The 27,604-nt window shown below is 50.1% G+C and overlaps 3 protein-coding genes across 11 annotated transcripts in view; 2 read left to right on the top strand and 1 right to left on the bottom strand.

Annotated features, from left to right (window-relative positions):
- Positions 1-1,201, bottom strand: part of SETDB1 (SET domain bifurcated histone lysine methyltransferase 1) — a 35,769-nt gene extending 34,568 nt beyond the window's left edge. For 3 of the 6 annotated variants that reach the window (XM_083476951.1, XM_083476953.1, XM_083476955.1), the window contains exon 1: positions 924-1,068. The gene's annotated coding sequence lies outside the window, so the exon portion shown is untranslated. Of the gene's footprint in view, positions 1-919 lie in introns of all 6 variants that reach the window. The other 3 variants (XM_083476954.1, XM_083476952.1, XM_083476956.1) reach the window with 3 other exon arrangements.
- The window catches only part of HORMAD1 (HORMA domain containing 1), a 578,262-nt gene that overhangs the window by 485,021 nt on the left and 65,637 nt on the right, over positions 1-27,604 (top strand). The window lies entirely within an intron of this gene.
- Positions 9,642-27,604, top strand: part of ARNT (aryl hydrocarbon receptor nuclear translocator) — a 37,145-nt gene continuing 19,182 nt past the window's right edge. The window contains exons 1-5 of one of the 4 annotated variants that reach the window (XM_083477046.1): positions 9,642-9,799; positions 14,870-14,975; positions 16,705-16,749; positions 18,143-18,187; positions 24,098-24,142. In XM_083477046.1, the coding sequence (XP_083333172.1) occupies positions 9,775-9,799; positions 14,870-14,975; positions 16,705-16,749; positions 18,143-18,187; positions 24,098-24,142 (266 nt within the window). In that variant the 5' untranslated portion in view covers positions 9,642-9,774. The remainder of the gene's footprint in view (positions 9,800-14,869; positions 14,976-16,704; positions 16,750-18,142; positions 18,188-24,097; positions 24,143-27,604) is intronic. The other 3 variants (XM_083477045.1, XM_083477048.1, XM_083477047.1) reach the window with 3 other exon arrangements.

Below are 27,604 nucleotides of genomic sequence, written 5' to 3'. Positions count from 1 at the left end.
GCTCTGGTCCAGGGGGTCACAAAGAGGCGGACACGACTAAACGACTAAACAACAACAAGAGTAATGGTCCCCTGGGCTGGCCCTTTCCTCCCTCACCACCAATTCCACCTACTCTTACCCCCCCCCCATGCCATTTAGCCCTAAACAGATGCAACAGCCTTGCCCCAACAATACAACCTCTAAGACAGATGCACCCCTATTCAACCCCTCTCTCATTCAGCCGCCCTCTTTCGCACACAAACACCCCACTACCCATGCCTCCGAAAGAGACACCCACTCCCACCCAGACGTCGACCATCCCTTCTCAAATCCGGCCTCTCCCTAACCCCCTTTGGCTTTCGTGAGCATGCCAACATCTTTCCCCAACAACCTGCACCTCTAACAGAAGGCCCCCAAGTCAAGCCCTCTCCACAATTTGTAGCCCCCCCAAACCCCCAAGTTTAGTCTGTCCCACTCACTTTTGAAGGCCTGCACCAGTCTCACCATTCAAGACCCCCACCCCCAAATTCACCCCCCAATCTGCAGCCCCCACCCCAAATCCAGCCCCCTGCCCACCTTTGAAGGCCTGCACCAGTCTCACCATTCAAGACCCCCACCCCCAAATTCACCCCCCAATCTGCAGCCCCCACCCCAAATCCAGCCCCCTGCCCACCTTTGAAGGCCTGCACCAGTCTCACCATTCAAGACCCCCACAATTCACCCCCCAATCTGCAGCCCCCACCCCAAATCCTGCCCCCTACCAACCTTTTAAGGCTTGCACCAGTCTTCACATTCAGGGCCCCCCAATTCTGCTCCCCCCAATTCATCCCCTTCCTACTTACCCCCCCCAATAATAAAGTCCCTCCCCTTGCCTGACAGACAGACAGACCCCTCCCCCCTTTCTACCCCCCCCCTTCCCAAAGCTCCAGCCCCCCCATACCTACCTCTCCCCTTCCCCCCCGAGGGGCCAAAGAAAAGGGGGGAATTATTTTCCTTGGAACCAACTCAGCCTCTAGGAGAGGGCACTTTAGGAAGGACCGGAAGCCCGCTCAACGTGCTTCCGGGGGCGGGGCCACATCGCACAGCCCCAGGCTGTTTCTTTTAGGCCACACCCACCGAGCGGCCGGCCAGCAGCTGTGCGCATGCGTCGCTGGAAGGCGGTTGCGGGGAGGAGATCGCGAGGAAGCGGCAGGGAAGCTTCTCGCGACTACGCATGCGCCTCAAGAAAGGTCCCCACCGCGGTTTGGGCTCAGCGCGCATGCGTAGCGCAGCAATAGCACTTGCATAGGGAGGAAGACGGCTTCGGATGCTCAGTTGGGAAGCAGGAGGCGGAAATGCGCATGCGCCATAGGGGTTGCGTTTCTTTTTTCTTTTAAAGGGCCAGTGGCCTATTTTTCCCACTTCAACTCCTAACTGGGATTTCTGCAACTTTTATTTTAAAAATAAAATCCATCGACCCAATCCCGTTATGATGATGATGATTTAAGCGGCCCCACCCTTCTTTTCTCCAGGTATCTCAAGATGCAAAAAATGAACAGGAGAACATAAATCACTCCAGAGTCAAGAAGTGTGACTTTTTAGATAGGAATTTAATTTTATATTAACATAATCAGGTTTGTTTTCGGTAGGTGGGTGAGGTAGATATGAATATACATGCGAGCAGTTTCACACCAAGAGGGAAGCTGTAAATCTGCGGATGAAGGGCGTTATACAAATTGAATGAATGAAAACCCTTCATGACCAGCAGCCAAAATAATAATTTTCTTTGAAGAGAACCAATAAATGTCCACTGAAGCTCTCCATTCATTCTGCCACACTTTTCACAGCATGCAAGTACATTTTGCACAAAAGTGGCGGTCGGAGGATGGATGGCGGCTAACAGATTGAGGTTGAATCCTGACAAGACAGAAGTACTGTTTTGGGGGGACAGGAGGCGGGCGGGAGTGGAGGGCTCCCTGGTCCTGAATGGGGTAACTGTGACGCAAGTTTACTCCAAAGGAAACAACATTTTCCAAGGATTGTGGGAACTGCAATGAGGGGCTGCCTTGGATAACATCAGGGCACTTTTACAGCACAGCGTCGGAGGCCTTGAACTCTGCGCTCCGCATGGATTTGTATCTCAGCCTTCAACCTGGCGCCCTCGGGGTGTTTTGCAATTTTTTATTTACAACAGTACTTCAACTCCCATCAGCCCCCCCAGATAGCATGGCTGTTTTGAACCACAACTCCCAGGAAACAGGGCTGTGCTGGTGGGTGTCTGGCTTGCTATAAGGCAGCATTCTGTGTTGCCATTAAATCAGCCCTTTATTCAGAATCATGAGGACTGGGATCTTCATTTATATTTCAGGAAGCATCGCTCCAGGTAGAGGACTTGCTTGGCAAGCAGAAGGTCCCAAAGAATCTAGGAATCTAGATAGACTGCCTCTGGACCTGGAGGTTCCCCCGAAGGACAGAAGAAGAGCTGAATCTTGTTCTCTTACCATTCATGAATTTGCCCAGTCACACCAGGTTGGCAAAGGCTGCCATATGCTCTCACCACCATCCTCAAAAGGACCGAAACCGTTTCCAAACATTTCGACAAAACTTTAAAGTGGAAATCTTTCTCCCAGGCCGCATGCGTATCAGAACTATTTTTCAACTGTTTATACATTTAGAATAGTTTTTTAAATAGTTTCCCTCGGCCAGTAAAGCGAGATGAGCGCCGCAACCCCAGAGTCGGTCACGACTGGACCTAATGGTCAGGGGTCCCTTTACCTTTTTTACACACACAACGGCTTTTAATTGTTTTCATATCCATGAAGCCAGGAAAGTGGAACTGTTTTACTTCCTGCAGGTTCCTGGAGGACAGTTCTGGAGTGGCTCTTGCTCTCTTGCAAGTAGGTTTTACGATTGTACAGTGGTACCTCGGGTTACGAACGTAATTCATTCCGGAGGTCCATTCTTGACCCGAAACCGTTCTTAACCTGAGATACCAGTTTAGCTAATGGGGCCTCCTGCTGCTGCTGCCGCCGCGCGATTTCTGTTCTCAACCCAAGGTACTACTTCCAGGTTAGCAGAGTTTGTAACCCGAAGTATTTGTAACCCGAAGTACCACTGTATACTGTTTTACAATTGTATACAGTGGTACCTTGGGTTACGTACGCTTCAGGTTACAGACGCTTCAGGTTACAGACTCTGCTAACCCAGAAATAGTGCTTCAGGTTGAGAACTTTGCTTCAGGATGAGAACAGAAATCGGGCTCTGGCGGCGCAGTGGCAGCAGGAGGCCCCATTAGCTAAAGTGGTGCTTCAGATTAAGAACAGTTTCATGTTAAGTACGGACCTCCGGAACGAATTAAGTTCTTAACCTGAGGTACCACTGTATTTGATTGCAACCCATGCTGGGAATCTGTCCGGGAAACAAATCAGCCAGAGGGCAGATCCACACTGTACATTTAAAGAACACTCAACGCACATTTTTTAAAAAACCATGAATTCCTCCAAAGGATCCTGGGAACTGTAGTTTGTTCGGGGGGCTGGAAATTGTACCTCTGAGAGGAGGAAGGATGGCAGTTTCCTAGAATTCTTTGGGAAAGTTTCGCTTTCAATGTCTGGCGTGGATCTGACATCAGACAATGCATTTTGTCCTGAGCTTTCCACTGCTTCATGGAACGGGAGAACTACTATGAGAATCATGGAATCAAAGGATCATAGAGTTGGAAGGAATCCAGATGGTCCAGTCCAGCAGCGGAGGAACAAAGAGTAAGGATTAATACTGTTAAGCATTTGCTTTCCTTCCACCCTCATTTTCCACCTCCACCTTGTCTCTCCCCATCATGGGCGCTGCTGCGTGCTGATGGACGCTGTCAGTCAAGCTGCTCCTCCTCCCAAGTCGAGGTGGGGATGGCGGTGTAGGGGTCCACGATGAGCTTTGCGCAGCGCACCATCATGAGCATCAGGAAGAAGCACATGAGCGAGAGGAAGCCGATGCAGATCCCCTTGTCCACATCCACGAACGTCTCCGGCGTGGGATTCTCCATGGGGCCGGCGTGGCAGCCTGCTTCTCACCAGCCGGGCAAAAGCATGTCTGCTCACCTGTGGGGAGAGAGAAGCAGGATGGCGTGGGGCCATATGGGTTCAGACCCCCGGCCGTACATTTGGGGGGGGGAGTAATAGAATTGTAGAATTCCAATCCCCTTGCAATGCAGGAATCTTTTGCTAACTGTGGGGCTCAAACCCATGACCCTGAAATTAAGAGTCTCTACCCACTGACGCAGGTGGCGCTGTGGGTTAAACCACAGAGCCTAGGACTTGCCAATCAGAAGGTCAGTGGTTCGAATCCCCGTGACGGGGTGAGCTCCCATTGCTCGATCCCAGCTCCTGCCAACCTAGCAGTTTGAAAGCATGTCAAAGTGCAAGTAGATAAATACCGCATTTTTCGCCCCATAGGACGCACCGGCCCATAGGACGCACCAAGTTTTTTTGGGGGGAAATAAAGAAAAAAAATTTATTCCCCCCCCCCGGCGCTTGTGGGGCCGGCAGTGGGGAGAAGCGCTCTTCTCCCCACCGCCCGCCTGCAGACCAGGTCCGGGGACAGCGGGAAGATGCGCTGCGCCTCCCAGCTGTCCCCGGAGTTTGTGGGGCTGGCGCTGCGGCTCTCCTGAAGCCTGGAGAGCGAGAGGGGTCGGTGCGCACCGACCCCTCTTGCTCTCCAGGCTTCAGCGAAAGCCTGCATTCGCCCCATAGGACGCACACACATTTCCCCTTCATTTTTGGAGGGGGAAAGGTGCGTCCTATAGGGCGAAAAATACGGTAAGTACTGCTCCAGCGGGAAGGTAAACAGTGTTTTCATGCGCTGCTCTGGTTCGCCAGAAGCGGCTTAGTCCTGCTGGCCACATGACCCGGAAGCTGTACGCCGGCTTCCTCGGCCAGTAAAGCGAGATGAGCGCCGCAACTCCAGAGTCGGCCATGACTGGACCTAATGGTCCGGGGTCCCTTTACCTTTGCCCACTAAGCTAGGGACGCGGGTGGCGCTGTGGTCTAAACCACAGGGCCTAGGGCTTGCCGGTTGGAAGGTCAGCGGTTCTGCTGAGCTGGGCTGTCAAGGGGTGTGGCTTGCAGAGGGGTGTGGCCTATGGAGAGTCCCAGGGGCCAAACTGAGGGGCCAGGGGCCGCATGGGCCTGAGGTTCTTGGCCGCTGAACTGAAAGGAAACAAAGCCATATGGAACCGAACAGTGGAGCTACCTGCAGGCTGCAGACATGAACTGGTCAGACTGGAGGAAAATTAGAGGGAAGCAAGAAGGAAATTTGTAGAGGTAGGGCACTAAGAAGAGGAAAGGAAGCTCGTTTAACAAACAAAAGACACTGCCCATGCAGGGGAGACAGAGAAGCGGTACGAAGTCAACCAGATTTGGCTCCTACCGTACATTTGGAATCTGACGACACGGAGACGTCCCTCGTAAGTTGGCAAGAGATCTGCTGGTTACCCTCCGCAGCTGGTCTTAACCACTGGGCAGCTCCAGCTCTCCTCTGCTGTAGCCCAAAGGTATCATGAATACTTCATCAAGTTGGGGTGGCATCAAGTTTCAAATGCTCCCGGTAATGAGAGCGACACGATCCGTCACCCATTAAATTGTACCCTCAGTCACTCAGCCAGCATATCTTTCCATGTGGGGTTTCTTTTCCCGTGCCGTGCGGTACCTTAGTTCTCAAACTTAATCCATTCCGGAAGTCCGTTCCAAAACCCAAGGCATGCTTTCCCATAGAGAGTAATGCAAAATGGATTAATCCGTTCCAGACTTTTAAAGACAACCCTCAAAACAGCAATTTAACATGAATTTTACCATCTAACGGGACCATTGATCCATAAAAGGAAAGCAATAAACAATGTACTGCAGTAAATCAATCAGTAGCTGAGCTGGGTTCCACATAGTCACAAAAACAAAACAAAAAGAGCCACAAAAACAGAAACACAAAATAAATAGCAAAAACAGACAGACCTCAGCGTAACACTCAAAGCGGAAGAGTGGCACTCAAAACGGAGCATGTTTGGCTTCCAAAAAAAGTTTGCAAACCAGAACATTTACTTCCAGGTTTGCAGTGTTTGGGTTCGAAGTTGTTTGAGTACCAAGGCGTTTGAGAACCAAGGTACCGCTGTATGGGTGGAGGGGGCAGCTGAGGAACAGGCCAGGTTCCTGCCCCACCACCCTGCTCGAGGGTCCTGCATCGCAGGGGGTTGGGCTAAATAATAATAATAATAATAATAATTTATTTATACTCTGCCCATCTGGCTGAGTTTCCCCAGCCACTCTGGGCAGTTCCCAATCAAGTGTTAAAAACAGTACAGCGTTAAATATTAAAAACTTCCCTGAACAGGGCTGCCTTCAGATGTCTTCTGAATGTCAGGTAGTTGTTTATCACTTTGACACCTGGTGGGAGGGTGTTCCACAGGATGGGTGCCACTACCGAGATGGCCCTCTGCCTGGCTCCCTGTAGCCTCACTTCTCGCAATGAGGGAACCGCCAGAAGGCCCTCGGCGCTGGATCTCAGTGTCCGGGCTGAGCGATGGGGGTGGAGACACTCCTTCAGGTATACAGGACCGAGGCCGTTTAATTTATTATTATTTGTACCCCGCCCATCTGGCTGGGTTTCCCCAGCCACCCTGGGCAGCTTCCAACAAAGATTAAAAATACATTAAAATGACCCTTGGATTCCCGTCCAACTCTACAGTTCTATGATTCTGTCAGTATTACGAGGAGCCAGGCACAGCCTTGGAAGGTGAAGGTGTCCTTAAGATCAAGGGTGGGGAATCTTTTTTTGCAGGGCGAGGGCAGCATCCTCCTCTGACCAGCAACTTTCTGGGTGGAGCAAAAGGTGTGTATACAGAAGGCTACCTTAGCGTCACATGAAAGTCACAGGTTTCTCTCCGCTCAGTTGAGGAAGAAGCATTGCCACTCTTCAAGCACACATTCTGGACAGGCCAAAAAGTGCTCCAGGAGGGTGCAGAGCAGAGCCAAAAATGGGTTTAGCCTGGAAAGAGTCTCAGAGCAGAGAAAGCCCAGCCTTGAAGTTCCAGTTCCCTGATTCAAATGACATAGCCTCTAAACATGTGCAGAGTGCATTCGCAGCAGGTCTGAGGACTTGCTGATGCAACCTGGACTCAGAGGGTTGTTATCCTAAGCATGCTGGCTTGAGATAACCACTCCTTTGAGGTTGGCTCAGGTGTCATGCTTGTGTAAGCCTTATGAGGCTTTGCCCTCGGGTGGGAAAAAGTATTGCACCGGGGAGAGGGAGATGGGAGTCAACAGACACTCAAGGAATAGTTTTGGAGAAAAAGCTTTTATTTCTACCATCCATGAACTGGTAGAAGGAGCAAGTGTGATAACTCACAAACAAGCACGAGTTCACAGTCATGTGCACAGAGTTTATATTCCCCTTCTAGTTCCCTCCCCTTTCTCCTCCTTTTCCAGGAGTCCTGCCCATGAGTTCCTCTGAGCATGAACAGAAAGCTCCCCTGTCTTCGGACTCTTTTGGACTCTTGGCACTCTTCCCAGGAAAGGGGGATGAGAGTGGTTCAGCATGTCCAAAGATGTTGCAACTAGAGTGAGATAAGATTCAGTTCTCAGGCCTGAGTATTCTTGGCATTGACAGAGTGTATTCATTAGCTTTTTGAAGCCTTCTTGTACTGATAGAAAGTACAGTGGTGCCTCGCAAGACGAAATTAATTCGTTCTGCCAGTTTTTTCGCCTTGCGAATTTTTCGTCTTGCGAAGCGCGGTCAAGTCGCAACTGCACCTCTTCAAGCGGTTTTAAGAAAAAGGAAACAAACTTGCAAGACGTTTTCGTCTTGCGAAGCAAGCCCATAGGGAAATTCGTCTTGCGAAGCAACTCAAAAAACGAAAAACTCTTTCGTCTTGCGAGTTTTTCGTCTTCCGAGGCATTCGTCTTGTGAGGTACCACTGTAACGGTTTGCCCTTGCCACAGCATCTTGTGAGAAAAGCAGAGAAGAGCAGAGAAAAGCTGTTTTGGATTTTTAGAAGACAAAATGAATTTTGGACAGTTTGAGGCCTGGTTGGGGGGGGTGACTTCGGGCCGAGGTGGGGTCACCTGTCCTCACCTCCCTTCACTTGTTCCTGTGTACCAGAACTCGCTGCAAAGAAAAGGACTGGCAGTAGGAGCAGGACAGATCAAAGAATGGAACCTCTGTGTGATTTCACCTACGTTTCATCCAAGCTAGTGCCAACAGGTTAGACTTGGGACTTGTAGTCCAAGAACACTGGGAGGGCGGCAGCTTCCCCATTGCTGGTTAATGACGAGGCTCCGAAAATAGTTTGCACGCACCATGCATTTAAAGCACACACCCCACAATCCCGAGAACCATAGTTTACCCCACAGCGCTACAGTTCCCTGCACCCTTAAGAAACTACTGTTCCCAGGGTTCTTTGGGGAAACTCCTGTGCTTTAAATGTGGGTCTTCCAGCAGTTAGGACACTGAGCAGCACTTTTGTCCTCAGCCCAGCTGTAGAACTGGAGAGCTGAAGGGAGCCACACTCTGGTGTCTGCTGCTGACCAGACTAGCATTGGGAGTGATGTGGGGAGGGGGGAGCTAGCCCCATTCTGTCCACTAGGGAAGGAGCAGCTATTTCACTGCTCACTTTCCTCTTCCTACCACAGTCCATTTTCTTTGTACGCCGGCTCCCTCAGCCAGTAAAGCAAGATGAGCGCCGCAACCCCAGAGTCGGCCGCGACTGGACCTAATGGTCAGGGGTCCCTTAACCTTTTTAAGATTGCAAGTCTCCAGGAAAGAACCCCCCCCCCCAATTATGTATAGTAAAAAAGGTAATCTCATCTCGCTTTACTGGCCGAGGGAGCCGGCCTACAGCTTCCGGGTCATGTGGCCAGCAGGACTAAGCTGCTTCTGGCGAACCAGAGCAGCGCATGGAAACGCCGTTTACCTTCCCGCTGGAGTGGTACCTATTTATCTACTTGCACTTTGAAGTGCTTTCGAACTGCTAGGTTGGCAGGAGCAGGGACCGAGCAACGGGAGCTCACTCCGTCGCGGGGATTCGAACCGCCAACCTTCTGATCGGCAAGTCCTAGCTTTAGCCCGCAACGCCACCCGCGTCCCTTATATGTACAGTAGTTTGAGAGAAAAATAAGCGACTTTCTCTGTGTTAAATACTCCTATTTAATAGTACCAGCTTTAAAATAATACTTATCACATATTGGAATGAATGAATGAAACACACCCATGACGTCACACCTGGAACCCCCGACTTTGTAACAAAATGATATTAAAAGCCAAGCTGACGGCATCGAACCCCGCCCTCCTCTTAATTTTTAAATTAAAACCAGCCCTGCCGATGGTGTCACACCAAAAAAAACCCCTTTCCCGCTGAAGCTACGTCACTCTGTGAGGTCACCCGAGATTCCTTCCCCGCCCCGCTCCTTTAATCTACGTCACTTTGACGTCACCGCATTCCCCTTCCTTCCCGACAACGCGCCGCGCGGGGAGCCCCTCGGAATCGGCCTTTTATTTTCCCCAAGCCCCGCCCCATCTATAAGCCCCGCCCTCCTCTGGCCCCGCCCCGTCAGCTGCCTTCGCGGGAGGAGAGAGAGGCGAGGCCACGCCCCCCAGGGAGGCCGCGCGCCAATGGGAGAGCCCTCTCTCCCCGCCTCCTCGGCCACGCCCCCTCGCGGGGCTCGCCCGGAGCTGGAGCGGCCGCCATCTTGGAATTGACGCTTGGCGAGAGGGGAGAACTGAGGCAGGGCCGGAGGGGCGGGGGGGGGAGAGCGGCCTCCCTCTCCTCCTGTCGCCATGGCAACAGCCGCTGCTAACCAGGGTGAGTTGGGGGGGGGGGGGAGGCAGAGGCCTGGGCGCCGGGTTGGTGGGGGGGGAGAGCGGGAGGGGGCTCACGGTTAGAGGTTGGGGGGCTAGCGTGACTTTGGGGGGAGGGTCTGACTGGAGGGGTGAGCTGTGGGGAGGGGGCAGGACGAGGTAGGTGGGGGGAGGGCTTGGAGTGACAGGAGGGGAGGGGGCGGAGGGATGGAAGGGGTTAATGAGGGGCTCAGGGGGAGAGGGGTTTTGGGGGGGTCTCTTCTTTTGGGGAGGAAGGGGAATGGGGGGGAGGGAGTTTTGAGTTAGGGGGCTTAGTGGGAGAGGGTTTGAGGGGGATTTGGGGGAGGGTGAAGGTGGAAAGGGGAAGTAAAATAATAATAATAATAATAAATAATAATATATTTATACCCCGCCCATCTGGCTGGGTTTCCCCAGCCACTCTGGGCGGCTTCTAACAAAATACTAAAATACGATAACCTATTAAACATTAAAATCTTCCCTAAACAGGCTGCCTTCAGTACAGGGTAAGGGGAACCTGTGGGGCTTAGAGATACAGATTTGGGGGCTTAGACTTGCAGTTTGGGATAATGGGGAGTTATAGGATGAGGGTGTCTGTGAGCAGCTAGGGGTTATAGATTTGGGACGACTGTAGCTGAATTGTGGGGAGTGGGGGGCTACATGGAATCATGAGAGATGCCGGGAGGCTCAGACTTAGAGGTTTGGGGGAGCTGAAGCAGCCTGCAGCGAATCTGGGGGCCACCCCTGCAGAGGGGATTTTCTTTGGGATGGCGGAGAGTGTGGCCAAAGGGTTCTTAATAGCATGGGGGAGCATAGGGTTAGAAGTGGGGCAGGGGCTTGGCATGATGGGAAAAGCACAGGTAAGAGTGACTTGAGGATGCTGTGGCAGTTGTGGGGTGAAAGGGGAATGGAGTGGCCCAGGGCTTGGAGTGAAATAAATGAGTTGAAGAATAGGGTTCCCCTGAAATAACACATTTATCGTGAAATCAGCTTTTGGGGATGACAACCCTTTTTTTGCTGCTTTAGACTTTACCTGGGTACCCCTTTGGAAAAGGTTTAGTTGGAGTTAGGATATGGGGGGGGGGAGTCTTGGCTTGGGGAGGGGGCACTGCCAATGGAAACGACCCTTTTCTTTATTAAAGAATTAGTATCTGGCCTTTCTCTAAAAATGAAAAGAAAAATATTGACTGATTAAATACGCAACATAAGCAAATGTGATGAAATTTCAGATCACATCAGGATCAAACAAATAGGAAAACACACCGTGGGCTGCATGAGTTGGGGATGTGGGCGGGTGACAAGGGTGACTGGGCCGCAGTGCGATTTCTGGAATGCAAGAGCGGGAACATTTAGGGAGACACAAGAAGGCGACCTATAGATTTATGCACAGTGGGGGGGGGGGTACTCTGCAAGCCAAGAAATGGCTCGGTTTAACCATTAATAATGGTGTGTTTCCTCCTCTTAGGGATGCAAAGTGGAGTAGGGCAAGTAGAAGTGAGGGGAGGAAGTTGGGATTAATTGGCACAAAATCTCAGTGTAGTGCGTATAAAACTACAGGTAGATTTTCCTTGAGTGCTTCTACTATATATTTCATTGACTCTGATAGATTTAAATGCATGGGACTTATAAGCAGGGGGAGGCATGAATTAATCTGAAATATTTGGGTTCTAAGAGAAGGCAGAAAACCAGTGTTCTGCGGTGTGTTGAACATATAACAGTGTGGTGTGGAGAAAATTGTCAATGGCTACTAGCCACGATGGCTTGCCGTGCTGAGCCTCTGCTTTTGAAAACTGATTTCTGAAAGCGGGTTTCCCAAAAGAGGCAACTGGGTGGCTGCAATAAGAACAGGATGCTGGGCTCGATGGGCCATGGGCAGGATCCAGCAAACTCTTGGGTGACCTGCCAGCCTCACCTACCTCATAGGGTTGTTGTGAGGATAAGATGGGGAGTACCCAGTTGGCCACGCCTTTGGTTCAGCCTTGGATTTTTGCAGCAGCAACTTTGAAGGGGATGTCTGGTGTCTTCAGGAACTGGTCCTCAGACCCAGAAAGCTGCTTGTTTGCCACTTGCCCTAGTTGCCTGCTAACCTTTTGTTGAACCAAAGATAGTAAATATTTCCGTAAGGGCATATGCATAAAGTTCATCAGGCAGTTTATATTACTCCAGGCAGTTTCATTTCGGCTGGCAGGTAGCGCTTGAAGGCAGGGACTGCCCCTGGTGTTGCCTGTTGAAATTGGTAGGACGTAAGGCAGGGTGGCGCTGTGGTCTAAACCACAGAGCCTAGGACTTGCCGATCGGAAGGTCGGCGGATCGATTCCCCGTGACGGGATGAGCTCCTGTTGCTCAGTCCCTGCTCCTGCCAACCTAGCAGTTCGAAAGCACGCCAGTGCAAGTAGATAAATAGGTACCACTCTGGCGGGAAGGTAAACGGCGTTTCCGTGCGCTGCTCTGGTTTCACCAGAAGTGGCTTAGTCATGCTGGCCACATGACTCAGAAAAACTGTCTGCAGACAAACACCGGCTCCCTCGGCCAGTAAAGTGAGATGTGCTCCGCAACCCCAGAGTCGTTCGCAACTGGACTTATCTGTCAGGGGTACTTTACCTTTAAGGCAGGGAGACCAGCAGTAGGTGGCGCTAGAGCGAATTCTAGTTTTGTCTCCTCCCTGTTGAGTTCTGTCTACAAGGGGCAACTCAGACCAAGGAGGAAGCTGGCAAGACAGTGGACTGGCAGCAACCAAGAAGGCAGGCAGCTGGCAGGGGTTGGTGAGGCATTGGCCCAGATGGACCAGCCGCCTCCTCAAGAGCTGGAGACGGTGGTCTCCCTGTCTCGATGGTGTGTCTTCTCTGCGAATAGACGTGTAGGATGAAGGACATAGGCCTGCTGGAAAATGGTGGTCCTCCCAGTGTTACGGAGGATGGAAGATGGGGAGTCACCAGGGCAGAAACGAAAGGAAAGGACATCGCCTTTCAGATATTTTGGGCTCTTAACTCCAATTCCCAGAGTGGTTTAGCACTCAGTCCCTCATCACAGGGAGCTCTGTGAGAGGAATGGTGGGGAGGGATGTCGCCTGACCACTCTTGGCGCTCTTAAGAGTTCCCCTCCTTGAGCGGGCTTTTGGTCTTCTGCCTTTCCCCCTTTCCCTGCCAGGAAACCTTTCATTTTCAGCAGACTCCTTCTCCACTGTCAGCTGCAGGCAGAAAATTGATTTTATTTTATTTTTTCAATTCGTAAAAGGGTTGTAAGGAGCAGAACTTAGACTGGCGTTGCGTCATTGCTGCTCTTTTCCTGACTGCCTTTCTGTTCTGGACAGTCTCTAAAGGCTTTGTACATGAATATGATCTTATTAACTCTTCGCAAAAAAAAAACACACCCAGAGAAGCAAGGCAGGGAGATTGAAGCCCCTAAGAGCACTTCAGATGGTTTACGGCTTGTTCTCTGAGTTTTACAGCCTTGTGGTATTAATTAGATCGGGCCTGCCTCAGAGGGAACGGAGTCCTGAGAGAAGCCTGCAGCAGGATTTTAAATTATCTTTGTGGGTATTGTTTCGTTCTTTTCCGTGAGTGCCGCGGCATAAAACATGCCATGCCCGCCATGCGCTTTTATTGCTCCGAGACTTCTTCCATCTGTGGCAGCCCAATGGAGTCAATGGTTTGTTATTTGAGGGGTAAATAAGAATATGAGAAGAGCCAGTGGCCCATCTAGTCCTGGGTCCTGTTCTCACAAATGCCCCAAAGAAATTAGGAATGGAGGTAGACTGGCTCTGGACATGGAGGTTCCATAGGGATATCAGAAGAGGCCAACCAGATGCCTCGGTGGGAAGCTCAAAGGCGGGACCTGAGCACAAGAACTACTCTCTCCTGCCTGCGGTTTCTGGCAACTGGATTTCAGTAGCGTTGGTGCCTCTAACTGTGGAGACAGAGCCTAGCCTTCTCCTTAATCAATTTGTCTCATTCCTCTTTTAAAACCATCCAAGTTGGTGATCACCACTGTCTCCAGTGGGAAAGAATTCCATAGTTTAACGCGGCGCTGCATTAAGAAGTACTTGCTTTTCTGTTTCCCTTTTCCCTCTGTTGGGCATCTGGGGCCAGGAGACTTTGGGGGCTTCCAGATGGGTGTTTCATATGGGACGAGTGCTCACCATGCATTCAAACTGGAGTTGTTTTGTTGTTTTGCATAAAACCTTCCCCTAGATAAATAAAGTCCCTCCAAGGCAAGCCCCGTTGTTGTCTTTTTGTGGGAACAAAATCCATAATTCTGCGCTGTGCGAAGAAGTCCTTCCTTCTGTCTGTCCCAGATCTTTCAGTATTCGCACAACCCCAGATTGTGACTAAGTGGGAACGATGAGTGACTTTGATCCTGACATCGCCTTCTTAAAAGCCAGACACATTTCCCCTTTGAGTTGTGCTTGTTTTCTCTCTGGCGTCCAGTGTGCTTTCTTCAGAGGGATGTGCCAGAAAGTCTGGTGCTTTCATCCTGCTCTCTGTGTGTGTGTATGTAGAAGGCTCAGCTCTGGCAATGCGTTGTTTGCCTGGCAAGCCAGCCAGTCGGCGGAGCAACCCAGAGCAGATGTCTGCTGCCCTCTTGGGATGATGATGATGATGATGATGATGATGATAATAATAATAATAATAATAATAATAATAATAATAATAATAATATTAATATTTTTTTATTTGTACCCCGCCCATCTGGCTGGGTTTCCCCAGCCACTCTGGGCGGCTTCCAAAAAAATATTAAAATACTGTAATACATCAAACATCAAGGGCTGCCTTCAGATGTCTTCTAATAGTCTGGTAGTTGTTGTTCTTTTTGACACCTGGTGGGAGGGCGTTCCACAGGGCAGGTGCCACCACCGAGAAGGCCCTCTGCCTGGTTTCCTGTAACCTCACTTCTAGCAATGAGGGAACCGCCAGAAGGCCCTTGGCACTAGACCTCACTGTCTGGGCAGAACGATGGAGGTGAAGACGCTCCTTCAGGTCTACTGGGCCGAGGCCGTTTAGGGCTTTAAAGGGATGATGCCTCACTTCCCCTCTCGTCTTTCTCCCTCTTCTTCCAGAAATGGCATCGGATGTCCCTTTGCTGGGCTCTGCTTCAGGGACGCCTGGACCCGACGCATGTTCTGGAGGGAGCATAGTCCAGAGAGCAAACAAGCGCAGGACGGGGTAAGGGTGGCTCTGGTGGTCACTTGGAATGAGGATGCTTGGCGGGGTGGGGGCTCCCCCCTTCCAACCCAAGGGCCTCATGTAACCTTCTGGGGGCCACGAACCCCTGTTGGGCAGGGCCAGAGGCAAAAGCAAGTGGCATCATGGATACAACTCTCCCTTTGCTCTATCGGATTCATCCCAGCAACCAGAAGTTTCTCTTTTTAAGAAAGCTGATTCTTAAATAGCAATTTAACAAAGAAAAAAGAGACAAAAAATGAAGAGGAGCTTTAAAATAGCAAAAACAATCCATCAGCTCACATTAAGAATGCAATAAACATCAGTACATCCATCTTAAATAGAAATATTGCTCCAAGCCAGCCAAAATAAGTATACCCACGAGACTGATGCGTTTGTAGGAAGTGTGTTCACATGTAGCCAGGGCTGGTGAGATTCTCAAGGCCATTTTGTGATAGACAGTGGATGTTCAGCCTTCCAAATTCGAAGTTTTAAGTTTCTTGGCTACCACGAAGGCTCACAAATTCCACTTTTGCTGTCCTGCCCTTTAATTTCCCTCCTACAGGAATGTAGTTCAAAAGTACATTAGCATCTGCAAATACGTTCGCTGGTACAGCAAGGCCACAACCTACACACATTTAACTTGTGCGCATTCAGCTTTATACACTTGGCCAAAATAAAAATAAAAAAGTGGACGGGCATCTGAGAAAAAAGACTTTGGCAATCCCACCCACTGTTGAACCCAGTGTGCTTTGACTTGAAGTAATTTTTGGCTTCAGGCGCAATCTCTGGAATGTAACCCCTGCACAAGTTGCAGGCTTTCTGTACAAAAATACGGGCAGCAACTTCAGACATTTCCCGTACACCCACACACGCCTCCCTCCTTCCATGCAAACAGAAGATGACACCAGAGTTCAGTAGACACATCCCAACCAGGAAGAAACAGTTGAAGGCACGAAGCAGGACTATGAGGGGTGTGGCCTATTGGGAGAGGGCGTGGCCTGCAGGAGGGTCTTGGAATCCAGATAGTGAGGCCGGGAGGGCTGCATTTAGGCTTCCCGCCTGTTTTTAGAAGTTATTGTTATTTATTGGGAGCATTTGTACCTTGCTCTTCAGCCGAAAAGGTTCTCAGCGTGGCTTACATACTATCCCTTAAAACAAGGCAGTCTCTGCCACAGCCTTACAAAAAAGCATGACGCACAAGGGAAAAGGGACGGGGAGGGAAAAGGGGGAAAAAATCAAACTCAGGCACCAATTCTTAAATATCTCCTCTTATAATGACCAAGTGCTGGCACAATTCAGGGGTAGGAGCAGGCGCCTGATGGAGCGGGGGCGTTGGCAAAGCTGTTGGGATGAGCCTCTTCCCATCTCTCCTGCTGAGGCAAAACCAGCCTGGTGCCTGCCCCCCCCCCCCGATGTTGTTGGACTACAACTCCCATCATCCTTTATTGTTGTCCTTGCTGGCGTTGGGGCTGATGGGAGCTGAAGTCCAAGAACAGGTACAGGGCCCCTCTTTTGCTGCCTCTGGGAAGAGCTTTGGGATGAGCTGAGACCAGGCCAGGTGGGAGGAGGTACAGTAAACCCTACACCTAAATTTCAACATCCTTGGAGCCCTCTTGAGTTTTAAGACTCTGCTTGGCTTTCATTTTCTTCACCTGCTGTTTGACTTGGGAGTCCGAGGGGGAGGTTTGTTGCAGCTGAGATAACAGTCGTTCTTGCTCTTGTTCTCCAGGCTCGATTTTGATGACGATGGAGAAGGGAACAGCAAATTTCTCAGGTGAGACGGACTTCCAGTGGCAAGGGACTTGGGGACTTGTGCTGAGCCAAAGTGCGAGAGGGATCCGTCTTGTGAAAAGGCTCATCAGAAAATAGAAGGGAGTGGGACTTGGCTGTGCAAGAGCTGAGGTCGAATTCCATTCTCTCTGGTATCCCTGATTGGCTGGGATGACTCATGTGTCTAGTGCAGGAAGCATCTCCTTCGTTTACAGAAGGCTTTGTTTTGTCCTTAGTGATGCCAGTGCATAGCCAAGCTTGATAGGCTACGTAGTGCAGCAATATTGTCGTGTCTAGCGGAAGATCCCTGATGAGCATGGCTATGTAGAGCTGCAACATTATAATATCTTAAGAATGATATGTTTAGGCTGGAATGTGTGTGGAGTCTGGCGACCGAGATAATCAAGGGTCTGGGAACCAAGCCTTAGGAGGGACGATTGAGGGAGTTGGGTATGTTTAGCCTGCGGAAGAGAAAACTATGGGGTGATAAGATAGCCGTCTTCACGTATCTGAAGGTCTGTCAAATGTCAGATGGAGTAAACTTATTTGCCACTGCTCCAGAGGGTGGGACCTGAAGCTGTGGGTTCAAGTTACAAGAAAGGAGATTGCAGCAAAACATCTGGAAGAACTTTGAGGGTACGAGCTATCTGACAGTAGAACGGACTCCTTCAGAAAGTGTTGGGCTATCATCCATTGCAGATTTTTAAACAGAAATTGGATAGCTTCCTTTAGCTGTGATTCCTGCAGTGCAGATGTTTGAATTAGTCGAGCCTTGGGGTCCCGTCCAACCCCACACTTCAGTGATTCCATGATCTAGCCTGGGATCCCTGATGAACTAGGCAACGTAGTCCTGCAACACCATCTCATCCTGTATGGGATTCCTGATGAGCTACGGCTCTGAAACAGTCATTGTTCAAAAGCTTAATCTCTTCAAGCCACAATGTCGTCGTCTGTAGGAGATCCAGGCTGGCAGGTCTTCTGAGCATGTATTTCTTAGCCAGTTAGTTGGCTTCATAAAATTTATATACCGCTGAGCTGTAAAAACCTCAAAGCAGTTTACAAAAAGGTGAATCAAGAAAAATTCACCACCATATTTTCTGTTTCAAAAGAAGGCGACTAAAAGAAAAGGACTGTGCAAAGCGCCCACATAGACCTGAGTTGCTATATTTGCAGATAAAATATTTGCATATAAAACATTTATATTGCAAATAAAGAACAATATTCTTCTTCCAAGAATGGTGATTTGCCAAGACTTTGAATTCTAACGATCAGGATGAAACAGTCTCCCAAGTCTCAGCAGTTGTGGCCCTGGCCGTTGTCCAAAGAGGCACAGGCCGTTCTGTGCTGTTCGAAGCTGCCCTTTTCTCATGTCTTCCTTCTCCCGATTCTTCTCCTAGGTGCGATGATGACCAGCTCCCAAACGACAAGGAGCGGTTTGCTAGGTAAGCCTTCCTCCAGCGCCTCTGCCCTGCAGGAGCCATTGAGGCCCAAGCGCTGTACCATTGGCATGTGCCACTCACCTGAGCTCCAGGTGGCCTTTCATCCATCTCTGCCCCAGCTCAAAGCATCCCATGTGACCCTCCCTCCCTCTGCGCCTTCTTCCGCCTCCCAATCCCTCTGAAAACTCTGCCTTTGAAACAGCAAAGCAAATAGCCTCTTTCTTGAAATTTGGGGTGCAGGGAGTGGTGGCTGGAGTAATTTTCAGTTTGTTTTTAAGCACGGCTAATTAGAAGAATGCAGCTGCTCTTTTGCGGGGGCGGACGGGCGGACTGCAAAGCCAGGGTTTTTAAAATTATTATTACTTGTTGCTTTTTAAATGGCAAAGCTCTCAGAGCAACTTGCTCCTGGGGGGAAAGAGACAGAAGGCAGGCACTGGGTGGGGAAACGGAGGCAGGAATATGGGGCTGGGGAGAAAGAGAAGGCAAGCACCAGGTGGTAAACTGAGGCAGGGGTGGGATGGGAAGCTGGCGGAAGCTGGGCGTAAATAACAGAGGGAGGGAGGCGCCTGATGGGAAAGTGAGACATAAATTTTAAAAATTTAAATCCTGTGGTTTGTTTGGACCTGCCACACTGTCTCAACAGGCAGGTCAAGGAGTTTGCTCATATCCGGTTGCCTGAGGTCAGGCTATTCTTTCCGTTGAATTGCCTCATACCTGCAGCCATCCAGCGACTTCTTTTTAATCCCTGGCCTGCTTGGGAACGGATTGCGCAAACGTCTTAAATTGGAGGGGGGATTTTTCTTCCTGTTCCTCTTCTTCCTCTTCAAAGATAGGCATCTCTGCCTTGCTGGCAAGAGAAACTGTTGCCCACAATGACTTTTAACACTCTCCTGCCTTGCGCAACCCTGGTTCGAAGTGAGGCCATTTTGCTGTTTAAAGGTCAAAAGCCGATCTTCTTTCTTCTTCCTTTTTTTTAAAGCTGGGGAGCTGGCCCCCACCATCTGCCTGCCGTTATCTTTGGTGCCTGTCAGATGCAGGAAATCTCTCTTAAGGGGCTGAGCGCTGTGAGTCAGCAGGAGGAGCCAGTCAGCTTGGGCTCTTTGCTCAGATCCAAACCTAGCCTCAAAACGCTTTCACAGATGATTCTGGCTTGTTTCGCCAGTTTTCAGCATGGCAAAGAAGTCCTTTGTGGTTTGCCCAGTAAGACCAGGGCATAACCTCCACCTCCTGCATCTGGCCTGGTCCAGGAAGGATGAAAACGGAAGTACAGAACGTTGGCAACTTGCACACATTAAACCTGTGCGGTTTCAACCTTGTGTGGTTGAAGGCCGGCCGGGTGAAATCACGCAAATTAAAAGCACGCAAGGTTCTTCCTGCATGAAAAGAGCTTTTAATCTCCCTGACTTGCTTTCTGTGCAAGGCCCTCTCAGTGTGCCAGCTGCAGAAGCGCGAGATTTCACCAAAACTCAGGCTAGCCCCACAAGATTTCGCAAGAGCAACCCAGAGCCGGTGTGCCGAGCAGGCCTTGCCTGGTAAGCAAGGCGAGAGACCGCGAAAGCTCTTTTTGTGCCAGGTTTTCCTGGTGTGGAAAGCGCTTATAAACGCTCTGCCTTGCTTGGCGGGCCAGCCCCTCTCAAAAGGCCAGGGGTGCTGGCGCAGGGATGGCTCCAAGGTTTTGAGTATACACATTACTGTGTACGCACGGAACACTTGGAACCGAATCCCCACGTAAGATGCCGTTATACCATACCATCCTTGTTACTTATTAAGGTGTATCTTGCACCCTACGAGTTAGGCCCGTCCCCCAGTTGCACGATCCATCATATAGGGATCACTCAGAGGGTTATTTACTCCCGTCTTCAAAATGGGTGCCCTCGTGCAAGGTTGCAATTAATGGGGGATTTCAACACCCGTGGTAACAAAGACTTAGCTCAGGGGTCAGCAAACTTTTTCAGCAAGGGGCTGGTCCACTGTCCCTCAGACCTTGTGTGGGGCCGGACTATATTTTGAAAACATATATATGAACGAATTCCTATGCGCCACAAATAACCCAGAGATGCATTTTAAATAAAAGGACACATTCTACTCATGTAAAAACACGCTGATTCCTGGACTGTCCGCGGGCAGGATTGAGAAGGCGACTGGGTCGGATCCGGCCCCTAGGCCTTAGTTTACCTACCCATGACTTAGCTACCTTGCTTAGTATGGAGACGGTCTTTTCCGATGGGGAGGAGGTTCGGATGCATGAGCTGAAAGGACTGTAAAAGAAAACTTTTGCTTTTGAAGTGCTTCTTCACACGGCTCAACTATGGCGCTTGCTCCCACTGTTGAGGGCCGCCAACTTTGATGCCTTCAAAAGAGGATTAGACAAATTCAAGGAGGAGGAGAGTGCTATCGATGGCTCCCAGCCACAATGGCTATCCTCTGCCTCCACACTGGGAGCCAGCCATGCGTCTGGATAACAGTTGCAGGAAACCGTGGGGGCCGGTGGGGAGCTGCTCTGGCACCCAAGTCCTGCTGGCGGCCTTCCCACTTGGGCATCTGGTCGGCCAGGATGCTCGACCAAATGGATCACTGGGCCTGATCCAGCAGCCAGGCTCTTCTGATCTCCCTATGTTCTTCTTCTTATTCATTTTCGTATTTATTTATTTTTATCCTGCTCCCAGAGTGGCTTACACATCGCTTTTTAACACCCCTTCATTTTCATCTCTCTTTATCGTTTCTGTTATATATTTTTGATTTTGTAATGTAAAAAGTATAACTTTTTTAAAAACAGACTTAACAATCCTTTTTTTTAAAAAAAGACACAAAAACTGGGTGGGAGGGAGGAGGAAAAATACAGGCTTGGGTTCAGGTTCTTCGTTGCAAGTTGATTACTAGCCGAGATGCAATGGGAAGCAAAAGAAGTTACTGGCACCCAATGCAATATCCCTGCCTCCTTTTGTAGCTGTTTGCCTTCTGGGAAAGGCTCCTCACAAGATTTCTGCTTCTCAGTTCTGGAGGATTGCTTAGATTTTGAGATGGGGTGGAGATTTCTCTGTTTCCTCCTCCTCCTGACTTGCAAAAACCGCTCTGCTGGATTTGCATCAGTCGTTCAGGGGTGGTGGCGGTGGGGCGTTTCTTTTAAAGCTGCAACCCAGGTTTCCTTCCCCCGCCAAATCTGGCTTCAAACCCAGTTTTTTAAGATTTGAAAGGGGGAAGTGGCAGGGCTTAAAAGGCAGCCTGGATGCTACCACTGCTGTTTTAATTGGATAATTATTTGGGGCAGGTCTGCAGCTTCAGTGGCAGAACACCTGCTTTGCCTGCAGAAGGCCCCAGCATCTCCCAAGGTAGGGAGAGGGAAATATCCTGGTCTGAGACCTGGAGAGTCAGGGTGGACAATGCTTGGTATAAGGCAGCTTCCTACGTTTCTATTTTAGAACCATGAGGACTAGAATCTTAGCTCAATAGTAGAGCACCTGCTTTGCATTCAGAAGGTCCCAGGTTCAGTCCCCACTGGGGTCATCTTGGAAAGATTCGCTGCCTAAAACCCTGGAAAGCCACTGCCAGCCAGTGTGAACAGTACTGAACTAGACAGACCAGTATGAGGAACATTCCTGGCCCTTCCTGTGGTTTACTTTCCAATATTTCCCCAGGCGATTTGGACAGCGCTGGGGAGTCTGGCATTCCTTTGGCAGCATGGATATTTCATGTGGCTCGGTGACCTTCCTTGGATGAACACTTTTAGGCTACTTGTTTTTAACACGTCCTTTATTGTCCGACTACCGTATTTTTTGCACCATAACACTCACTTTTTTCCTCCTAGAAAGTAAGGGGAAATATCTGTGCGTGTTATGGAGCGAATGCCTGCGGGTGGCAGGGGGGATCGTGAGCAGAGGATCCATGGTTCCCTTTCCTTCCCTCCTCTGTGGTTACAAAGCATGGATCCACATGGATCCTCAGGATTTTTGCATTGGGCTACTCCAAACTCACTGTCAGATCACATGTCTGTGGCCATAGCATGAACCACAAAAATCATATATCCACTATTTCGTTTAGAATATTTTTTTTTCTTGTTTTCCTCCTCTAAAAACTATGTGCGTGTTATGGTCTGGTGCGTGTTATAGAGCGAAAAATACGGTATATTTTGTATTTTGTGACATTCGCAAGTTGCTTCAGGACTCCTTTGGAAAGAGACCGTCATTATTTTAAAAGCTAACAGGAGGCAGCGGTTGAACCAGTTCCACCACAGGTTAAGAATTAAAAGCCTCAGGATTTTTTCCCCTTTTTAAGTCTTCACGCAATGCTGCAAAACCGTAACTAATAGCCAATCTGTTTCCCCATTGAGAACTCCCCATTCCGTAATATTATTCATCATATAAGTATCTCACCTTTCCTTTTTGGGATTTGCGAATGGCGTTCATGAAAGCTTGCCTTTGCGCTTCTCAACCCACATGGCTGTGTCTTGGTCACCAGCAAGGCGCTCTGCACGCTCTCAGAGGCCCTCTGCCTCTCATGCCTTGGCATGTTGCAAGGGACTTACAGCTCCCCTAGTATTAGAACCAGGTCCTGGGGCTTACATTCTAGTGAGCTGCTCCAGCCTGTGGAACTGGCAGTGTTCCAGGTGCCACGTAAATATTTGCTGCACTCTTTTGGTATGGCAGCCCCCACACTTTGGAACTCCCTGCCTGTTGACACATCAGGCTGGCGCCTGTTCTTGATGCCTGGTAGAAACATTTTTGTTTAGGCAAAGCCTCTCCAAGTACATAGACTTCTGTGTGTTTTACTCTGGGTTTTAGTTTTGCACTATATATATACCGGTATGTACCGTATTTTTCGCCCCATAGGACGCTCCGTCCCATAGGACACACCTAGTTTTTTGGGGGGGAAATAAAGGAAATTTCCCCCCTTTATTTCCCCCCAAAACCAGGTCGGGGAAACCGAACCAGGTCGAGGAACAGCGGGATGGCGGCGCTGCGCCTCCCTACTGTCCCCCGAGCTTGTGGGGCTGGCCGATGTCTGCCTGGCGCGCGGGGCGCTCTACTTCAGGGCGCCCCTCGCGCCGGGCGGCAGGCTGCTATCCGCAGCGTGGGGAGCCCTGCGGGGAACTCCTGCAGGGCTCCCCACGCTGTGGATGTCTGCCGGGCGCGCGGGGCGCTCTGCTTCAGGGCGCCCCTCGCACCGGGCGGCAGGCTGCTATCCGCAGCGTGGGGAGCCCTGCAGGAGTTCCCCGCAGGGCTGCCTAGGCTGCGGATGTGTTCCTGAAGCCTGGAGAGCTCTCCAAGCTTCAGCGAAAGCTTGCATTCGCCCCATAGGACGCACCCAGATTTCCCCTTCATTTTTGGAGGGGAAAAAGTGCGTCCTATAGGGCGAAAAATACGGTATATAAATATACACATACACACACACACAGGTTCCCCCCCCCCCCGATGGTTTCATTGTTTTATTCTTTTTGTAACATGCTTTGAGGTTGAGGTTTAGTGCTGTTTGTTTTACAATAATGCTCTCTGTATATATAGTGAAATAAAAATAAATAAATATATACATGCATAGTGTCCTTTGTGGGGTCCTGCTGTGCCACCTGACTCGTCCTTCACTTGCTCCACACTATACTCTGGCCAGACTTTCTCCTCTTCCCTCACCTCTTGTTTTTTCTCTCTCCACCCTCATCCGTGTCTCTAACATGGTTTGTAAGCCCCTCTGGGCGGAGACCTTTTCCTCTCACGCAGGGCGTGCAGCACCCGGCCTGCAGCTGGTTCCAGAATGCCAGCAAAGTCATGACACCTCCCCACCCACCTTCCGTTTCTTATTGCAGATAAATTGGGTCTCCTGTTACATTCCCTTCCCCCACCCTCCTTTCTTTTATTCCCCGTTACTTTAAAAGACATTTTTTTCCTCCCCAGTTTTAGCTTAGCTCACCCCTTTTATTTCCAGGTCTGATGATGAGCAGAGCTCAGCGGATAAGGAAAGACTGGCCAGGTAGGAGAATGGAGATTTGGTTGTGTGTGTTTTTTATTTAAGCATGGCAAAGCAGAGCTCCTTCTCCTCCTCCTCTTTTCCTCCTCTGTGACACCCCTCCCCGTCTGCCTCCTCTTAATAGTCTCCCTGCCCTCACCCCGCTTCCTTCCTTAAATCGAGGTCTTGAACCCAAACACGAGACTTACCTGAAAAATCAGCACCTTTCCTGGTTTGATGAATGGCATGTTTGGCTCTTTCAGAAGCAGGGTGGGTTGCAAAATAAGGGCAAGGGACTCAGCAGCAGCATTCAAATGAACCCGGGTTCATTTCCCAGTTCCAGGTGGAGCTGCGAATGTTTCAGGCATGCAGAACTTCAGCAGGTCAGTGTAGACAAGGCAGAGCTGGGCGGAACAAGGGTCTGGCTTGGTAGAAACCCTTCGTTCAGAGCCATGAGGACTGGATTCTTACTTTATTTTAGGGTAAGGGCTATAGCTGGGTTTCAGATCACCTGCTTTGCATGCAGAAGGTCCCTGGTATCTCCAGGTAGGACCAGGAATTCCCTCTTAAGTCTGAAATCTTGGAACGCTGCTGCCAGTCAGTGCCGACGATACTGAGCTGAGTGGACTAGTGGTCTGACTCTGTATAAGGCAGCTTTCTTTGTTCCTGCTCTACTGGCTTATGACGAAGCCAGCCTTTGTGAGGGGGTCAGCAGCTGGCATCGCTTATGCCTCATCTGGCTGCCCGATCAACAGGGGGACTTGATGGCAGGCTGGTTTTTTAATGGGGCGACCAAAAGGACCTTGGCTGCCACTCCTTAGCCCAGTCAAAACGGGGAGGCAGTTATAGAATTGAGTTGGAAGGGACCCCGAGCGTCATCCAGTCCAACCCGCTGCAATGCAGGAATCACAGCTAAAACATCCGTGACAGATGGCCATCCAACTTCTGCTTAAACACCTCCAAGGAAGGAGAGCCCACCACTTCTAGTGGGAGTCTGTTCCACTGTCGAACAGCTCTTACTGTCAGAAAGTTCTTCCTGATGTTTCGTCGGACTCTCCTTTCTTTGTAACCTGAATCCATTGCCCCCCAGAGCAGGAGAAAACAAGCTTGTTCCTTCTTCCATGTGACAGCCCTTGAGATATTTGAAGATGCCTAGCATATCTCCTCTCAGGCTCCTCTTATCGCCACTCCAAAGCCGCTGGCCCCTTGATTGCGATGCTTGGGGTGGGTGGGTGAGAGAGACGTTTAACTTGCATTAACAACAGTCCCACAGGTAGCAGCGGCAAGCACTTCTAGAATCCTTTTTATTTTTGCAGCTTAATATTGGTGCTTGAGGTGGCACCTGAGTGTGTTGAGACTCTCTCCCTGCACCTACCTGGAAACCTTGAAATTTATTTATTGGTATCGCGCCCTTTCAGTAGAGCTTGTGGGGTTTCTGTTGGGGCGTCTCTGGTTGGCCGCTGTGAGAATCGGACGCTGGACTAGGTGGGACCCCCTTGGTGTGATCCAGCAGCCAGGCTCTTCTGGAACCTCCAGGTCCAGAGGCAGTCTATCTCGCTTCCTAGGGGCATTTGACGGCTGTGCAGATAGGATGCTGGACAAGACAGGCCTCCACTTTTGCGAGAATCTACGGCTGGACTCTTTTCTTTTACTTCCAAACTGCCCGCAACCTAGAAGAGCAAAGTCCCACCCGATGCATTGTGTTGAAGTCTTTCTTCAGGAGTTGGGGGAAGGCTTTCAGATGGTTTTGCTGTGGGGTAGAGCCATAGGGATGGAGCTGGCAAGGTGAAATTTCCCTCTGGGCTGGTTCAGAGGGAAAGGCCACAATCCACAATAGATCCAGCAGATAGCAAGCACAGAGGCTTGGTCTAAGTAGGATGATAATCCTGAACATAACTGAGAGCTAAAGATTTGTCATGTCCAAACTGTAGCAGAAAGCGAGTTGGAATATTGGGAGTATAGAACCCAAGGCAGGTAGAGAGAGAACGGCAACGGTTTCTGCAAGGTTGTTTTTCTGTAGTGTGTGTGTGTTTTTTTTACAGCATTTCAGGACAATAAAGAAGGTCTAGAGAAAAGCACCTGTGTCCTCCAGGGGTTCTTGAACCCCCAACACGCATCAGCCCCTGCCAGGCTGGCCCAGCAGTCGGGGTTGATGGTGACACTGCTGGGAGTTGTAGTTCAACAGTTACCTTGGAGAGCCACCCCATTCCCTGGGCCAAAGAAGGCTCCTGGGGCTGCAGCCGTCTCCCTCTCCCTTACGTCAGGTGTGGGGAAATCTCTGGCCCTCTGGATGATGCTGGACTACAACTCCCATCATCATCATCATGCCTGGCCATTGGCCGTGCTTGCTGATGGGAGCTGTAGTTCATCAACAGACTGGGAGCCATTGCGGTGCAGTGGTCCATGTTGGACTAGGGCCTTGTAGAGACCAGGGTTTGAATCCCCACTTAGCCATGAAGTAACTGTAGGCCAATTGCTGCCTCTCTCAGCCTCGCCTACCTCACAGGGTTGTTGTGAGGATAAATTGGGGAGGGAGGAGAGCCATGTACTGTGAGCTCCTTGGGGGAAAGGAGGTGGGATCTAAGTGCAATCAATCAATCGGCAATAAATAAACAGCTGGAGGGCCAAAGGTTTCACTGCACTTGGTTTGGAGGGAGGAGAAGGCTCTTGAGGATCTGAAGGATTTCTTGTCAGGTGTCAAGATCCTCAACTTTTTGTGGGAGCCCAATTCAGCCAAAGCCAAGATCTCCCATGGTTACTCTGCAAGTCGCACTAGTGCCAGGCCCCCCAACTTCTTGTGCAGAGAAGGGATGTAGGGGGTAGCACTGGCGAGGAGTTCTGCAGAGAACTAAGTCCGCTCTGCGGAAAAGTTGCTCCCTTTCTTTGCTTCACTCGGTAGCTTTGTGTGTTTGTCCTGGGAAGCACGAGATCCCAGCCAAAGCTTACCAAAAATTAGTTCTCAAGATGGACAATTCCAAGCCTACTTTTTTTTCATTAAAGAAAAAAAATACTTGTTCCGTCTTCACTCCACCATCCATCCAGTTCCATCTCCCATTCCATGCTTGCCACACATCGAACTCATTCCGTTGCCTCTAACCTGGTTTCTTTTTTCCTTGTAGGAAGCCCAGCATAATCTCTTTTTTTGGAGGGGAGGAGTGTTGGAAGGGAGGGTCCTGGCTTTCACAGACCAACCTGTGAATGTTTCCTTTAAAGTGGCCTGTTACGTTATTACCACGCCCGAGGGCCTGTTCGCACGTAACTGTGGTTTGCTTAATCACAGATTGACTAAGCAAACTGTGGTTTGCTTAATCAGAGGTTGACTATGTGTTGCCTCACGGATGATCCAACAAACCGTGGTTTGCTTCTCCAAAGCTCAGCTTGTTTCTCAGCTACTGAGATCCAGAGGCAGCCTGTCTCAATGCCTTTGGCCACTGTGAGAACAGGGTGCCAGACCACATGGGCCCCCAGTGGCCTGATCTGGCTACA

The sequence above is a fragment of the Podarcis liolepis genome (genome assembly GCF_965112155.1).
Source record: "Podarcis liolepis genome assembly, chromosome: 15".
Classification (NCBI taxonomy): Eukaryota; Metazoa; Chordata; class Lepidosauria; order Squamata; family Lacertidae; genus Podarcis; species Podarcis liolepis.
Note: the sequence above shows the minus strand (reverse complement) of the source record. Positions and strands in the feature narration are given on the sequence as shown.